At 55.1% G+C, this 16828-nt stretch overlaps 5 protein-coding genes across 5 annotated transcripts; 1 reads left to right on the top strand and 4 right to left on the bottom strand.

The window, feature by feature from the left end:
• Positions 1-294: 294 nt before the first annotated feature.
• AAH1 (adenine deaminase) lies at positions 295-2256 on the bottom strand (the record flags this gene model as incomplete). Its single annotated transcript, XM_076681268.1, has 11 exons — positions 295-470; positions 602-925; positions 1004-1163; positions 1238-1321; positions 1391-1483; positions 1559-1607; positions 1675-1771; positions 1831-1855; positions 1926-1969; positions 2048-2136; positions 2204-2256. The coding sequence occupies 11 exons, from the start codon at positions 2254-2256 to the stop codon at positions 295-297; spliced, it is 1194 nt and encodes a 397-aa protein (XP_076531591.1).
• A 118-nt stretch (positions 2257-2374) lies between these two features.
• Positions 2375-12005, bottom strand: MEC1 (protein kinase MEC1; the record flags this gene model as incomplete). The annotated part of the gene is made up of 27 exons (XM_076681269.1): positions 2375-2393; positions 2460-2653; positions 2716-2834; positions 2901-2985; positions 3048-3135; positions 3204-3326; positions 3392-3477; positions 3537-3661; positions 3730-3927; positions 3982-4261; positions 4320-4514; positions 4579-4705; positions 4769-4933; positions 4997-5098; positions 5159-5256; positions 5314-5614; positions 5686-6160; positions 6220-6742; positions 6809-8041; positions 8098-8328; positions 8389-8850; positions 8917-9019; positions 9095-9244; positions 9304-9729; positions 9806-11084; positions 11150-11674; positions 11741-12005. 27 exons carry the CDS (start codon positions 12003-12005, stop codon positions 2375-2377), a joined length of 7977 nt encoding a protein of 2658 aa, XP_076531592.1.
• A 239-nt stretch (positions 12006-12244) lies between these two features.
• JCM15063_006536 (uncharacterized protein) lies at positions 12245-13501 on the bottom strand (the record flags this gene model as incomplete). Its single annotated transcript, XM_076681270.1, has 3 exons — positions 12245-13085; positions 13151-13265; positions 13372-13501. The coding sequence occupies 3 exons, from the start codon at positions 13499-13501 to the stop codon at positions 12245-12247; spliced, it is 1086 nt and encodes a 361-aa protein (XP_076531593.1).
• Positions 13502-13768: 267 nt separating this feature from the next.
• JCM15063_006537 (uncharacterized protein) lies at positions 13769-14948 on the bottom strand (the record flags this gene model as incomplete). The annotated part of the gene is made up of 3 exons (XM_076681271.1): positions 13769-14442; positions 14505-14630; positions 14702-14948. The coding sequence occupies 3 exons, from the start codon at positions 14946-14948 to the stop codon at positions 13769-13771; spliced, it is 1047 nt and encodes a 348-aa protein (XP_076531594.1).
• A 483-nt stretch (positions 14949-15431) lies between these two features.
• Positions 15432-16650, top strand: JCM15063_006538 (MDR family NADP-dependent oxidoreductase; the record flags this gene model as incomplete). The annotated part of the gene is made up of 4 exons (XM_076681272.1): positions 15432-15951; positions 16014-16112; positions 16189-16483; positions 16551-16650. 4 exons carry the CDS (start codon positions 15432-15434, stop codon positions 16648-16650), a joined length of 1014 nt encoding a protein of 337 aa, XP_076531595.1.
• Positions 16651-16828: the final 178 nt, after the last annotated feature.

Here is a 16828-nt window from a genome sequence, read left to right on the forward strand (position 1 = left end):
GTGAGAGGGGCTCGGTCTGAAGTTCCGAGCTGAGTCGAATGCGAAAGTGCGCAAGTCCGATACGAATCTTTTGCACAGCTCTCACAAGCGAGTCTCTAGATTCATATATTCTCTGATATGCAAGCATACGTTCCAGCTGATCGCATCGGGGCGGGCGAAGTCGAGGCGGCGTCTCCAGCTGCTCAATCTTCCCGCAAGTCGTCACATCCGCTAAAGGTGAACGATGCAATGCAATGCGACTCTATGAATGCTCTGATACAGTCTAGTTTCCTTGAACACGTGACCTTTTTCCCCTCAGATTTCTTTGGAAGCCCACTTGTCAAAGTGAGCTTCGATCAGCGCGTGAAGTTCCTTCTTGCGCGCCTCGTCGCACCACGAGCCGTTGACCGAGTTGACCGCGATCGTCCGCCACGTCTCTTTGGAAAATTTGAACGCCTTGTGCACCGCGAGGTAGTTGTCGAGGATGTATCCTGGTCAAGGCGAACAAGCGAACCGTCAATCACCTGTCACTCCTCTCGTGACGGCCCACACCCTCCCTCGATGCCGTCCTAGCCGAGCCTAATCGGCATTCGGGAATCGAAAAGGAAGAACGAGCTCTCACCTCCAAAGTAGGACGGGTCGTCACTGTTGATAGAGAAGGGTACACCAGCTTCGAGCAGGAGCGGGATCGGCGATTCAGACACGTCCTTGTGTACGCGCAATCGCACGTTCGACAACGGACACACAGTGAGCAACGTGTTGCGCGATGCGAGTTCCTTGAGTAGCTCGGGGTCATCCGCGGCGTGCACTCCATGATCAACCCGGTTGATGCCGAGCGCGAGAGTCTCTCGTACCCACGCTGCTGGACCTTCTTCGCCCGAGTGCATCGTCAAGTGTGGTACGTTGACTTGACGCGCTTTCGCATACACGTCGGCAAACTTGGACGCTGCAAGACGAACCCAGCTTCCGTATCAGAGAATACCGACAAGGACGCTGGCTCTTTCTCATGCGGTGCAGGACTTACGAGGGTTGTTCTTCTCGGTGCTGTCAGCGCCGAGACCGCAAACGAGACCGTTTGCAAAGTAAGGCGCCATGTCACCGACCGCGTCGACGGCAGACTGAACCGAGAGGTGCTTGACGAAGCACATGATCAATTTGTGCGAGATGCCGAATTCAGCTTCGCCCTGCAGAATCAACTCTGTCGATCAATCTCCTGTCATACCCACTTTTGGAACGAATCCGACTAGGGAAAACTGACCTGCTTGAGTCCCTTGGTTAAACCTTCGACGACCGTTTCGAGAGCAATGCCGCGGCCGGTGTGAGCTTGAGGGTCGAAGAAGACCTGAGCGAAACACGATGTATGAGCTGTCTTCATGCCAAACTCGTAGCAGTCAGTTCGGCAATGGCTCACCTCGGTGTGGACGAGACCGTCGGTCGAGACTCGTTTCATGTAGGTGTAAGCGAGAGCCGCAAAATCGTCCTCGTAAAGAAGCACATCCATGGCCTATGTATAGATTGAAGAATGAGTCTCGCCCACCATTGAGGAAGAACGCAAGCCTGACTAGGCTTTTGAGCTTACGGCATTGAAGTACGCCAAGAAGTCATCGAGCGAAGTAAAATTCTCGTAACTTTGGACAAATTGTTCAATGATCAGCACCTGCAACTGCTTCAAATCTACCTGAGAGCGCTCCTTACCGAGTTTTGAGCGCGTCGATCGTCGTGTACATGCCTGCAGCGAGAGCGATCTTGTTCTTCTCGGCGAGGGTGAAAAGTAGTTCAGGTTCAAGGGACCCTGATTCGTATGCCTGAATGAGCTCCGAGTCCGTCTTGATCAGAAAGCTCCTGGCATACCTTCAATGTGGATGTGATGCTCGCACTGATGTAGAACGCAGCATGAGTGGAGTCCGAGTGGAGGCATGATGAAGCGGACGACGGCAAGCACTCACTTTGGGGAGGCTAGTCAGGAACTCGATTGCATTGTCGGAGCACACTGTTTACCGAAACTATCAGACGGTTGATGCGAGAGAAGCGAGGCGGACGATCATTGAACTTTTTTCGGACACCGTACTTTTTTTCGGATTGATGAGACGAAGCTGCGGGCTGGGCAGAGGCTGAGAGTTGAGGGCAAAGCGTCGCAAGAAGACTAGTTGGCGAACGCTAGAGGGGGAAGCAGACAAGTTCGAGACGTGGCTGACGGATAAGAGAGGAGCCGCAAATGCCGGACTTCGTCAACGGCCTTCGTCGGCAATCCCCGCGGGAAACTTTTCCTGATTCCATTGCGCAATCGATGTACACGACCGATCAGATACGACGACTATATGGCGCAGTGCACAGGAAGTGACACAGAGCAGGGGACGAGCAGACAAGCGAAGTTTAATTGCAACAACAGGATTTCTCAATACCAAGCACACCACCTGGATGGAAGCCGTTTGTCAGCCGAGAACAAGTCGTACATTCGAGGAAATCGCGACAGCACATACCCTACATACATCGATCCGAGATTGGCCGGATCCCGCGCTTCTCGAATCAGGCGCTCGACTTGTTCCTCGACCGTAACCTCTTTGGCGCCCAGAGACTTGGGATCCGATGTGACTTGCAATCCCCGAAGTTTGTTTGAAATCGGCTCCAGACTTTCAAGCGCTTTGACCTTGGTCTGGTCCGTGGAGGCGGTCGACTGAAGCCGAGATTCCAGTAAGTACAGCGAGCAAGTCGGCTTCACATGAAGTGCAAACTCACCTTGCGACTTATCCATTCAACGAGTGGATCGTGGAGGAACGTCTCCAGCACAGAGCGGAGACTATCTTTGTTCGCGCGGAGGATGCGAAGCGCGATTTCCGCGGAGCGACGGTAAACACCTGACAGAGCAGGTGTGCGCATCGTTAGTCATTGAGCACAAGGATGTGAGGCAGGACACAAGTTACCCTCAATGCCCGTGACTCCCATCCCGTCGATGATGTTTGCTGTCAGGCGGAATGGCACCTTTTCGGCGACTTCGAATGTCCGGCCCTGAGCGCACGAAGTAAATCAGCGGGACCGCACCAGATTGTTACAACGGATGCTGGACTAACCTTGTCAAAGAGACAGTTGAAGTCGACATGTACGGTGTCGCCTGTCGTGCCGTCGAGGAGAATGTTCTCGCAATGCCGATCACCCAATCTGTCAGTAGCGCAAAAGGTTAGGGACAGATCAGGCGAGACTAGCGTCGATGAGAAGTAGAAGCGAACCCGAGCACAAAGCCAACCATTGAGATGACAGCCGCAGTTCGAGAATAGGCCAAGCGAGCACGGTGCCACGCTGATGGTTCAGGGAAATTCTCTAGGAACCAGTCGTGAAACACGGGAGGGAATCTGCGGAGCATACTTCAAGTCAGTCTGAGAAAGGCGAAGCAAAACGAGCGGAGAGCACAGCTTACTGCGCTAAAACTTCGTTCTCGAATCGCTCGCCGGTCTTCTTCGGAACATCTCTGATTGTGTCGAAGATCTTTTTGAGCTCGGGCGACTGTTCGAGCAAATGATCAGCTTGAGCAACCGCGGCTCAAAGGCGTGGCAGCGACTCACCCAGGACGCTATTCCTCGAGCCGAGTAAGCCTTGTTGAGTACTCCTCGAAGCACGACAACGTGCGGCACCCATTCAATCAAACCGCATTCCTCGTTCAGAGGCACGACAGAGTAGGTGCGGATACCTGCCAAGCGGAAAACATGTAAGCAAGAACTGGACGCCTTCTGCCTGTGACAACCCCAAAAGACGTACTGAGCTTGCGACTACGAGCTTCCGAGTCTTTCTTGAGAAGCTTGATAATCATCGCGTTGAACTCCATGAGCCGTGCATCTTTGCGAAGGTCGTCTTTCGGCTTGCACAGGAAACTGTATAGCTGTCCGTCGCTGCCCCGGATTGTAATCTTGCGCGGCTTCTGCAGCGAGCTCATGATGGTGATCTGATCCTCGAAAGCTAAAGGACAGGCGTTAGTGACATAGCAATGGTTTCACACATATCAGTACATACAATGGAACGTTGGAAGGTCGTCCGGAAAAGGCTTGTGGGACGCGGCTTGCGAAGCGTCGAATGGCAATGAGACCGTGAGAGAATTCTGTAACGGAATGATGATCTGCGCCGGGAGCAGACTGTACAGCGACGGAAAGGATTTCTTGAGTGACATCGAGTCGACCTTGCCGGTGATGTTGTAGTCACACAAAAGGAGTAGTTCTTGAACAAGTTTCAGGCCTTCTTCGATGAGAGCTGCAACGTTGGCCGAGCTCGACTCGTGACCAGCCAAGTAAGCCTCCTGATGACGACGAAAGAGGTTCAGCGATTGACAACTCCGTAAACGGTGAAACGCGCACCTTGGCTTTCTGGAGGACTCGCGAGTTTCGCTTCGATCGCCTACTTGTCATGGATTTGGCACCGGACGCCATGGCCCAGAAGCCGTGATGGGGATAGCTTTTAAGTACCTTGAGCAGAATAATCTCGAGGGTGTTTACGACCCGCTCATTTGGATGCAGTATTCTCGACACGAGCTGAGGTAACACCGTGAGCCACTATCGAGGGAGCTTGGAGTTAGCAGCGTTTCTTGTTTGGGACCATTTGTCAAAACGAGCCAACCTGATATGTGGGCAAAGCATGCGCAGCATTCTTCCCGGCACCCGCGCACGCAGAGACCCGATCGTTCAGTCGACTGAAGTGACGATACAGATCTCCAATCTCGTCGCTCGGCGGTGCTGCTTTTGGACTACAGAGGTAATAACATCGTCAAGATCTTCGGAATCAAGGTCAATGAGGCAATAGCACGCACTCTCTGGTCCGCAACTTCGCGTACTGCACAATTCCGGGCGTTTCGGACATCTCGAGCCAGATGGTGAGCATGCGAGGGAGAGCCTGGTAGATGTATTTGGTGCCGTGTCGAAGCGCTTCGGCGTACAAGCGAACCACCTCTGTTCGGAAAGTCCCGTTTCGGAGGCTGGGATGCAAGGAGAGGACGATCAGCCCGTAGCGCAGGAATCACAGCGAAGAAGCGACTTACTGGACCACAGGTGTCCCTTTCTGAGCAGTATCGGCAGGCGGTCGTTCGGCGTCGGCAAGCTGATCCCAGTACCGGCCAAGATAGTACAGAGGGGATTCCCACCTGTAGTCAAATGGGATCAGGCCGTCTGGCATCTTGTCGCCGCTGAAAGACACAACTCACTCAGCAGAGAGGGCGCCTGCGTCCTTGAAGAGCGCAATGGCAGCATTCTGTTCGACACGTCCGGCTTCAAGCATCCATCGTGCGCGGCGAAGAGCAGCCTGACACGGCAACAGATGTCAGTGCTTGCATTGAGGAAACATGAGAGGATCACCCACTTTCGCGAGAGGCGTAACACCTGAGCGACCAGCAATAACAAGCGACGAATCGGGATCGTCACGGTTGAAGTTGGCCAAGATCGGCTTGAGACGATTGTCCAACTCCTGAATGGCTTTGTAAGTTTGCCCACTCGCTTTGAGAAGTTTTGCACTCTGATAGTAGGCAAAGTCGGCAGAGCAATCTCGAACTTGCAGAATTGCGCTGTAAGCGGTCTGGGAATGACCGGCTTTGCGCGCAATCTTGGAGCTCTCGAGCCAGAGATCGCCAATCATGATTCGAGCGGCTTGATCAGAAGGTGGCCTACCATGAGAACGTTTCTCAGCACGACGAGCAGAATGCAAGACAGGTGGGAAAAATTGAGGATGACATACGCAAGGCGGAATGCTGTCCTTCGCAGATTCAGGATAGGTTCGCGTGCTCGAAAGGATGGTGAAGTACAATTGAGGCGATCTTGCAAGACCTTCACGAGCTCGTTCGATGCTGATGGGACACTGCGCGATTGGTGGATCGTCCTGAGTTCGTTCAGCACATGAAGGTGGACGACCGAATCGTAGACTCGACGATATGACTCTCGACCCGCCGCTACGATAGGCCCGCCCAGCTGTTCTCGAGCTTCGAAAAAGGCTCTGTCGACCTGAGCTTCATCTCCGGCTCTCATCGCGCAGAGGACCCGGCCAAATGCGGCTTCTGGTCCATCGAGCTCGGGGACGTTGAGCGTGTCCTCTACTGCCGCCCAGTCACCAACGAAAAGCGAAGCCTCGATGTTGAACGGCGCGAGAATGCGCTCCCAGTCGACCTCATCTCCGCGGCTGCTGAGCAGACCCGTGATGTGCGTTCTCATCGAGTCTATCGAAAATGCACTGTTAGCTAGAAGACTACCCGTGAGAGAACTCGAAAGGTCGCACCATAATGACCGAGGTTGCGGAGGCACCGAAGGAGACCAACGTGATTGGCTGCATCATCAGGCTTCTGCTGTAGCTTGACCTCCCAACAGCTCTGTGCGGAGGTCCAGCGCCCGGTCGACTCGTGTTCTCGGATCTGGTGCAGGATGCTTGGCGCCAGGATCTTCGTCGAGATACCCTCCATTCCGTCGGGCTCGTCCAAATCAGCGTAGCATTCGTGCAGATTCTCGTAGTAAGCTTGTAGATCCTTGTCCATAGCGTTCCCTTTCTGGGCGCGTTGAGCCACGATGTGAGACTCGAAATTGAGGAGTGACCGGGCGTATGATTTGCAGGTGAGAGCGGCCTGGCCGACGAGGATGTGTGGGATATCTTGCAGGACACCTTCGACCACGATGAGGGCGTTCGAGAGCGTCGAATCAAGCGCGGTTTTGGTTTTGCCCTTCTTCCGCGCTGCTTTGAGGTCGGCGATACGTTTGCGAGCAAGGGTGATCCAACGACTTAGATGATCCATCAAAGCGAAGATGGTCTGCAGAGAAGCGTGAATCAGCTCGACTAGACTTACAACGCTCGTTCAAAGACCATCTGAACGTACCTGTGCCGCAAGCAGTCGACTGTTTTCTGGCAGGTTATGTGTTGGCGAAACTTGATCCGTCAGAACGACTTCCATCTCGTTCTTGATCAAATTCCGATCGTCTTCTGACCCGCAGATGAGCGCGTTGAGGACAAGGTGAGGAAGGAGATACTGGGGTACGGCAGAATCTTCGAGCTGCAGAAGACCTTCGAACGGCTTGAAAATCTCCAGAGCTTCCTGTCCCTGGATCTTGCGGTAAATTTCGACGGCAAAGCAACGGACCCAGTCGCGGAAGCTCGCCGTCGATAGGTAGATCGGGAACTGAGCAGGGGCATGATGGGGTAGGTTGCTGAGCTGAAATCGAGTGCTTAGAAGGGGACCGCAAGCTTGCTTGACGTCGGCGGGAAGGTCTGCCCAGATCTGCTGCTTCGCTTGATCGACAGTCGTCTCGCTCGCTCCAGGACCCACGTTGGCGTCGGTGAAACCACAGAATTTGAGGAGCTCCTGAATTGCGACTGCGAGGAACTCCTGATGTTTCGTGTCGTTCGTACTGCGGTATGCGCCTACAAGAAGATCCTGGATGAGTCGCAGGGCGAACCGGACGGATTCCTCGTGATTTTCGAAATTTTCGAGGACGACTGGCGGTTCTTGGACCGGTGGTAGTTCGAATCGATCAGGATCGACGGCACCGAGGAGACCAATGCATTCGCAAGCAATGTTGCGGATATCGGCGAATTGACTTCCGTCTTTGACTGCTGCGCCGAGGAGGACCTCGACGATGCGTCCGACATTTGGATCGAAAGAGTCGCCGAACGATAATGCTTGAAGTTTGTCAAAGCTCGCTGCCATGAGTTCCCGGAGCTCTTTGAGGGCTTCGGTTGTGACGGCATCGTTCTCGCCCCGAATGCGCTCCAGCAGATGGTTCGTCCAGTCTTCGAATGTCCATTTCCGCCTTAGCTTCTTCAAGGCGGCGGCTGGGCCCGCTAGTTCGGGGAGGTGACTGAGATCGGCGACATCTTGCATGTAGTTCTTGAAGCCCTCGCGGTTCTCAACGATGTATGTCAAGATTTCGCTTGCGATGCCTTTCTCCGGCCCGTCAAGCTCAGGCCAGATGTGTACAAAGCTCGAGGAGACGGGGCTGATGAAAACCCCGACATCGCTGAACCTCCCAGATGTCATGAAGGACTTGAAAGCCTCAAGAGCTGTCATCCGCAAGCCGGGGAAGGATAATGCCGTCTGTAGGGTCGCCATGATCTGGTACAACGCAAATGTCAGGACTATCATCGACTCGACAGCTCGATACAACGTACCTGAGGGGAGAACCCAGAGATGCCAGAGCCGACCTTGAGAGTGACGGCCGACAAGCTACGCACGATCTTCTGCTTGTCCCGCAAGGGTCGAAGCGTGCGAGCCTCGCGCAAACCGTTGTTCATGAAGGACAGAATGCCCACAATTGCATTCTTGAGAATTTTGCCGATCGATACTTTCGCGTTTGGCGAGCCAATTCGTGTTCTTTCGACATTGATGAGAGCGGTCTCGGCCTGCACTTGCAGGATCGTCAGCGACGGAGAGCTTTTTGGAAAGTAATTGTAGCTGCTCACCTTTGCGCGAACCTGGTCGTCTTCATCGCCAAGCTCCAGCGCCAGTGCGAATGCGATCGGCACTCGACCCGCTGTCAACAATTCCCGGATTGGACTCGCACTGGCTGCTTCCAACGCTTTGACGCCTCTATCTCGGATGACATCCTCTTCCATGAAGAGCCTCGCGACGACGTTGGCGAGTACGGCAGCTTCCTCGATGAACATGCCGGGGACAGATCTGCCCGAAGCGGTGGCGATGTCTTCGAGGAGAGTCTTGCGGTAGTGCGGGTCTGAAGAGAGGATCAGCTCTGGGATGGTGTACTCGCGCGTGACGCGCAACAGCATGTCTCGAGACTGGTGGAAACTGTCGAGCGACGCTTTGAGTGTCGATCTCGAGCTGACGATGACAGGTCCAAGAGCAGCAAAGTGAGGCTGCACAAGTGCGTATGGCCGGATACCACGGTACTCTGCAGTTTGAGCGAGCTGTCCTCCGGTTGATACGGCTCAGTAAAGATTCAAGGCAAGTACATGTGGGAGGTGAGAAGGCACCTGTAATTTGGCTTTACTCTTCAGGAATGCGTTCCCGTTGCCGAGACAGCGTATCATCCTCGCAAGGCTCTCGCATTCGAGCAACCCTTGCGGCTCTGCAACCCTGCAGTTACAAGCAAGACGAGGTATCAGAGTTTGTACAAGGCTAGACAGCATGCGCATGCACAGAAGAACGTACTTGGCAAGTTGTCCAATAAGGTGCAGAGCCGTCTCAGTCGTCTGAGCAGATCGGAACATGATCCCGTCGAGCATCTTGAATAGGTCTCGGACAAACAACATCGAGGAGCCGTGCTCTTGTTGAGCCGCCACGATGGCCAGGAGGACGCTCCTGTCAGAGCACGATGATCAGACATTGTACACGCGTGAACACCAGATGAAGTGTCGCACCCTGCCGCGACTCTCACGCTCCTGGAAGAAGCGTCGAGCTCGCGAAAAATGGCGTCGATCAAGTCGTTTCCCGGCTCGATTCCATTCGCTGGGTCGAGCTTTGTGTGCCTGATGATTCTCTGAATTGTCATGAGTGAGTTGAGTCTCAGCTTGTCTGATACGTGCTTGTTATCGAATATTCTGGCAGAGATTTGGTCGAATGCTGTAAGAAGCTCTGTCGTGAGAACACGCGTGTCTGACTGAATCGACTGGACAGCGTTGTTTGCAGAAGGGCTGAAGGTGTCACAAAGCATGCAGTTGCCAGCGAGAGGATCTTTCGAGTCGGATACAGTCACAGACGCGGACGACTTGCTCCGCGCGCAGCCGATCAAGCCGATGGTGTGGACGGAGTCGATACTACTTGGTTCCGGTAGTTCAAGCAGCGATCTGAGCAGAGTTGACGTCAGGACAGCGATGTCAGCCATCAAGTACCGCTGAGAGATCGTCAGCTTGTAGGACTTACTCGATGAGTCTGGCGATTCTCGAGTCCAAAGATTCGGTGAGATCTCCGGATTCGAGGATCTGCTTGAGCGTGTTGTCGCTTCGTCTCACTGCCCGGGCTATAATCGCATCGACGAGGCTTGCTGCACCGTCTGCGTTCTTGGCCATTTTCTTCTCTCTCCTTCTCTTGGCAGCACCCGGAATCTCGTCCGTTTCCATCATACTATCACTCGAAGGCACATCAGGTCCTTCCAAACGCCTCCGTTTTCGCACGATTTCGACCGTGTTGTTGTTCTGCGCTTCAACCGCGGCTCGCTCAGAAATGATCGAGTTGCGATTGTCATGATCAGCGAGCACGAGCGAGTAAGCTGTTGTGACGAGTACTTGATGATCTCCAGAGGCAGGCGACAGCGGGCACTCGGCGTGCTTCTGCAATTGCTGATCGAGTAGCCGCAGCGAGGCGAAGGAAAGAAGGTCGAGTGGCGAGCAAGACGTCGACAGGGCAGGTGACGGATGTGAAAGCGGATAGGCGAGAAGCAACAGGCTACAGGCTCGAAGATGGTACTGCTGCTGGTCGTTGAATAGTACCGAGACGAGGGTTTCTCCTTCGGTCGCAAGGAATCGCCAATACAGTTGACCAAGTTGAGATTGAACTGCACAGTCGCGATGGATGCGCACTGTGAGCTCGAAGAGAGATTTGTCGATAACCTTGTCGAGCTCGTCCCTCCGTTCCCTGCTCGTCTCGTCATCGAGGTCCATCGCAGCAGTATTTCGTGCTGATTCGGCCTCGCCGAGCCTGGTCGAGAAGGTTTCGGCGACCTGTTGTGCAATCAGCTGCAGTTCTACCTCCTTGCCGCCTCCTACGGCTTGGTTCACGGCGAGTCTCGCCAACGCGAGCCATTGAGCCGTCAGGATTTGTCGAACCTGAGTGATCTCGTCTGGCAGGACTTCGCGTTCTTTACCCTTTCGCGACACAGCTCGGATCGCATCTACTGATGCGAATGATGCCGGTGACGGCCAGGTCGAAACAAGCAGATTTATCACGGTTGGTCGATAATTCGCCAGAACGATTGATCCTGCTGTCGCTTGAAGCAGAATCCGAAGGATGACGAGGACCAGCGACCTCGCATGGGTGGGAGAGCGGACGTCGATCACAGGCGGGAGCCCGCTCATGGAGAAGACGTCGTCGATATCACCCTTGGAGGGCGAACGACCCGCTGCTTGATAAGCTTTTGAAGTTGCAAACATGGAGAGCGACTTTGGATAAGTCGTGTATGCGTGATGTGTTGACGGAACGAGTCCTACAGCGTTCTCGATCAGGCTTCAAGTCCTTACTCTGAACCGAGGCAAGTGGCAAAACTCTCACCTTGTGCAAGTTTGAGCATTTCTTCGATGATTTCTCTGGCCTTTCCGACACCCCCGTCTCGAGCCGGATCATCTCGTTGCGCTCCACGCCAGGGGATCCGCACAGCACTCTTCGTCAGGGCTTCGAGGATTCCAACGAGCGTACGTTCGATCTCGTTCTGCAACGACTTGCGCTCCTTTTGCAATCGCTCTCGCGTCTGCGAGTCTCTTGTTGCGAGAGTATCGACGCGATCAAAATCGAGGACCGCATGTTCGAGTGCCGAGTCGAGTCGCAGCGCTTGCCAGGTGAACCAAGTTGCAAAGTCCTCTTCTGGATTGCCTGCATCAGGACCCGTCGATGCCTGATTCGGCCGATGAGTGACGGCGACAGGCGATCCGTTCACTAGCGAGGGCGTCGGTAGGGTCTGAGGGGCGGTCGTCGAGCGAGAAGTGTACAGCAACCACCGAGGTTTGTCGGATAGACCGTGCAGCGAGCCCGGCAAGACACTTGTAAACGCGAGCAGCTTGTCGGACGTCTCGATAGGTTCTACGACGCGTGACCCAAGGTATTCAGCTGAAGTTCAAACACTCGCACTCGAGTAGAGAGCCGCACCTTTGGTCGCATTGAGCAAGTCGAGTTCGACATCCGAAAAGTACGTGCCCAACACGCTCTTGAGGAGTGCGACCTTGTTCTTGGCGTCTTCCTTGAGCTCTGGCGTGTTCGCGTCGTTCGTCTCGGGCCGTGTTGGAGTTCGGATGCATGGGAAATAAGTCGAGTGAACCGGTGCCAGACTCTTGAGCAGGTTCGCAGTAGCCTCCGGTGCAGACTGCATCGTCCGGTGCGCTGTTGTAGACGGACCAGCTACCGGCACCAGCATGCCGCAGAGATGGGGTTGCGCGTGTTGGGTGATCACTCAACTGGCTGATCTCTTTCGGATTCGCAAAGTCAATCTCCCGGCAAGACGCGTCGGTTCCGATTTTTCTCAGTATGTGAAAGCCTGCGATGCAATTACTCGTGTGATACAACTACGTCAAGGGGGAGAAACAGAATAATGTACGAGCTAGAACGAGAGGAAGAGCAAGAACTGAGACACCCGACATCAACATCTTTCAGGTTTCACGCGGGCAGGTCGGACACTGCGCCTCGAGCGTCACCATCGTCGTCTCCTTCCCTCGTGTCGCCACTGGAACCTCGTCGCGTACCCCTTGCCACGCGCTTGAAAGGTCGCTCGCCCATGCCGTCCCATCCTTCCATCTCCATCTCCATGCCTTCCCCAGTGCCTTCGTGCTCCGCTGTGCCCGCACGTCGAGCTTCCGGTTCGATCGCGACATCGACCACGTCATCTGCTGCTGCGCTCGGGATCCCCCATCTGCGCTTCATGCCGAGACTCATCGCGTCGGCACCGATTTCAGCCGCTTCGAGCCCTACGGGACCTAGCGGGATCGGCGTTGCTTGCCCCGATCCTGTCGCCGATGTAGTCCCTTTCCCTCGACTCGAGGTTCGACTTCTGAGCGATCTCGAATGATGATGCGAGGTTGAACCGCGTGCGATCGGACTCAGTGGGAGATTCACGGTCGACGAGAGTGGCGAGGCCGATGCGGAAACCGTGTGGGTCGAGCTGGTGTGCAGTGATGGGACAGGAAATGGGTTCGGGCGCGAAAGGGAGCTTGCACGGAACGATGCTGGCGAGAAGGACGGTGAAGCAGGGGCAGAGCTCGTGCTCGGGACCGGTGCAGTGGATTGTCGAGGTTGGTAGGACGAGTTGGAGCGGCTGAGAGGTGCAGAATTGGTCGCGGAGATGGAAGACGTCGATGGTGTCGTCGCGCGGTGCTGGAACGGACCGGGTCGATGGGGAGAGGGCGGAGCCAGTGTCGCCGAAGCGGGTCGAGGTAGGGGCGAAGGAGCTTCTTCCTCTTCGGTGTCTTCCTCCTCCGCTTTGAGTGCTTCTTGTCTCGCGCTATATCAGTCGTCTTGATAAAGTCAGTTGGACTCGCGGTACGAAGAGGAGAGTCTCGAGCTGACCAGATGTAATCGATCAACCTTGATACGGACGACGAGTTTGGCTGTGGGTGATCGAGGGTCGTCTGCAGGAACTCGAGAACATCTTGCAGAGCTTCCTTCTTGCCGGCGAGATACGCTGCACGGACCAGAGAGCCAAGCGAGGACACGGAGTCACAGGGGAACGAGAGAAGCGAACGGGTCAGCCGATCCATCATCCTCAGGCGTGATCGCAGCTAACTCACCGGCAGCACTAGCCTTCTTTGATGCCTGGTACATGGTCGTGATCGATAGCGCGGCGTGACGGAACGCCTTCTGGAGGTCTTCGCCCGGAGGGGGCGGAAGTGCCCCGTTCAGCTGGCCGAGAGACTCCATGACTCGTTCGAGATGCACGCGTAGTCGTGCCAAGATTCTTGCGTCAAAAGATCAAACGTGTCGATACAGAGGAGGTGGTTGAGATGGGCGTCAAGTCTAGATGGATCCGGCGCCAACGTCAACCCGCGACAATGTTGGTGTGTGTCCCATCTCTCGCGCTTTTCTCTAGCGCACTGTACGTTCTTTTGAGCAGTATGACAATGTACGACAAGCTAAGGCTACAGCAAAAATAGTACCGAAAAATACATCGCGCGGTCTGGCGCATGGTCAGGCTCGAGAGTCTTCCGACAGTCCGAGCCCATTTGCGTTCGGCAGTTCTAGCGGTGCCAGAGTAGGACGTTGGATCGGGAACGGATCAACATCCTCCTCTTCGGGGGTGCGAATGCTCGAGGGGGCCTGGCCAAAGCCCTGCGACGGTTCCTTGACACCTTCGTCCGATCCCCGTTCTCTGCCCACAAGCTTGCGACTGACCAGCCCGGCCATCCATCCGAGCCCTTGCCGATTCAGCGAGTACAAGAAGGACGTGATCGGGAAGAAGCCTTCAAGCACTTCTTTCAGGCCCCAGAGATCTTCGTGAGCGATGATCCTACCCTCTTCGTCGAAGAGGAGATGTGTCTGAAGCTTGATGTGTAAAGTCGTCAGGGTCGAGGCGATCAACCGTGGGCTGAGCAACGACAGGAGCGAAGTGATGCCTGAAATCGAAATCGCCGGGTGTGTTTTCGAAAAGATCCCGTCAGAAGTCGGGGTCCCAAAGAACGATTCTCGTATCGACGCTGTCGGGGTTTGCGGAAAGGGAGTGCCGGGAAGGGAGAATACCGAGAACGCTCGCCGTCTCGACGGAGTCGCACTGGCGTCTCCGTAGAATTGTACCTGCTCCGAATGCAGGAACGGGAGCAGCTCGAGATGCAGCGTGTGCGAAAACGACATTATGCGGTGGCCGTCTGTGGACGAACGCTTGTCAGTTCGGACCGAGAAAGCAGTCAAGCCCCGCTCGGAAACGGACCGAACGAATGACTGTCGGTGACATCGCCCAACTCGCTCCAGCTGACACCTGGCACGAGCGCCAACAAGCCAAACAGGTCACCGATTGCGTCTCTGCCTTTCACGAGCGAGAACGGGTTCTCAAAGACTGTCAGACACGATCGAACGATTAGCACTCGTCGCTGGACGGTGCAAGACTGCAGAGCCCTTGTCACTTACAAGCTGCCGTATCGTAGCGCTCTGCAATCACGCGCTCTCGGTCTTTGCCCTTCTGGCCGTACAGTCCCGCCTGAACATCGATGACCGCCTCGCGGAAATGGCTTGGCTTGAGCGTTCGGGGCGAGTTGAACGGGTCTTGCAGAGTGGGTGGCTGACCGTTCTTGAAGGACGTTGGCGGCGGCGGAATGGCTACCGTGAATGGAAGAGGGCGCGAGAGCCGCCGAGACCGGGGACTTGTTGTCGGCATGACTCAGTCGCGGGTTTGTCGCGCACGCAAATTGAAATGATATCGCTTGAAGAGTTTCTTGAGCCGTGCGGCGTTGTCAGGATGTCGAAAGGTTGTCGTCAAGGTGAGAGCGCAAGGAGAGCGGCGCCAACGCATGATGTCCGAAAACTGTGCACGTGAGGTGTCCGCATTCGGTCTAGACCATATGCGCGACAGGGGGTCGGCACCAACTTCTGATTGTATATTTGAGGTCCATAGCGATTCTGTGCAAGACCTGGGACTTGTACGCTCCAGCTGAGCGTCGAAGCGCTGGACCGCAAGACGGAGATGAGCCCGAGTCCGAGAGATGACCCCGCGAGTCCGAGCGTCTCTCGGTTCGGGGTTTCAGCCGAGCCCGAGCCGAATTCTGCGTCAGCGGCTTGCGGCGCAAAAAAGACGTGTCTTCCTCAGGCTGCTCTCGCTTCTGCTCTTGTTCCTGCCCTCACATTCATCTCCAGACTCATCATGGTTCAAAACAACACCCTCCTATATGCTCAATTGCCTGAAAGCGATGTCGTCCCCGGTACCCACCTCAAGAAGGAGACAAAGGAGTTTGACGTCGACTCCGTTTCGCTCGATGGCGGCTTCGTCCTGAAAGCCCACGCCATCAGCTTGGACCCATACCTGCGCGGTCGCATGCGCAAGCCCGAAGCGAAATCTTACAACCAGCCGCTGGAACCCGGAAAACCGCTCGAAACGCTTGGAGTCGGAGAAGTCGTTCGCTCGGATCATGCTGACATCAAGGTCGGCTCGATCTGGCGCGGATTGATCGCAGCGTCGGACTACTCCGTCGTCAGTGGCATTGGACTCAAGAAAGGAAAAATCATTGCGAACGAGGAGCAACTGCCTTGGACGAACCTTGTCGGAAGTGTCGGCATGCCTTCTGCAACGGCTTGGGTCGGTTTGTTCGACGTTGGCAAGATTCAAAAGGGAGAGACCATTTTCATCTCTGCATGCTCGGGCGCAGTGGGCCAGATCGCCGCTCGTAAGCCTCTCCCGCTCTGACCGTCTCGCGGCCCCGTCTGACTTGCGATCTCGCCATGAAAGAAATCGCGAAGCGTCACGGACTCAAGGTCATTGGAAGCGCCGGCTCGGACGAGAAAGTCGAGTTCTTGAAGTCGATTGGCGTCGATGTCGCTTTCAACTGTGAGTGTGCTCCCTTCGATTATAATCTGTTCCTCCCGCTTCTCGACTGAGTCTTTATTTTCTGCCTTTTGCACAGACAAGAAAGAAGATACCCAGAAAGTTCTCGAGCAGAACCCGTTCGATGTCTACTTTGAGAACGTCGGAGGCGAAACCCTCGATGCCGTGCTCGCTACGATCAACCAGAAGGGCCGAATTATTGCATGCGGTGCAGTCAGTCAATACAATTTGCCCAAGGACAAGCAATACAAGCTCAGCAACTACATGCAAGTGGTCGTCAAGTCGATCCGATGGGAGGGCTTCATCGTTTCGAACCACGACCTCTCGACTTTCGAAAAGGAGATGCCCAAGCTCATCAAGTCGGGAGAAGTCAAGTGAGTCTTCCGAGTTTGTGGTTCTGGTGACCGAGGTTGTGATTGACCTTGTGAGGTGCGCACGTAGGATCCGCGAGCACATTGTTCACGGACTCGACAACGGAGAGGCATTTGCCGACCTCCTCAGTGGTGCAGCGCACGGAAAGGTCGTTTACTCGATCGAGTAAGGTTCAGAAAGAAGTCGATGTAATCGCAAGCAGTACCATTAGCATTCAGGAACCATGACCATCGAGAGTCTCAATTAGCGACGAGAACCCTTGATCTCCTCAACGGCGCGCTTCCGCCAGACGACGCAACCCGCTCACAAGCCTCTTCGTAATACGTATGACGCATCGACCCCTTTAG

The sequence above is a fragment of the Sporobolomyces koalae genome, assembly GCF_050403365.1.
Source record: "Sporobolomyces koalae JCM15063 DNA, S_koalae_JCM15063T_v1_ctg62, whole genome shotgun sequence".
Taxonomy (NCBI): domain Eukaryota; kingdom Fungi; phylum Basidiomycota; class Microbotryomycetes; order Sporidiobolales; family Sporidiobolaceae; genus Sporobolomyces; species Sporobolomyces koalae.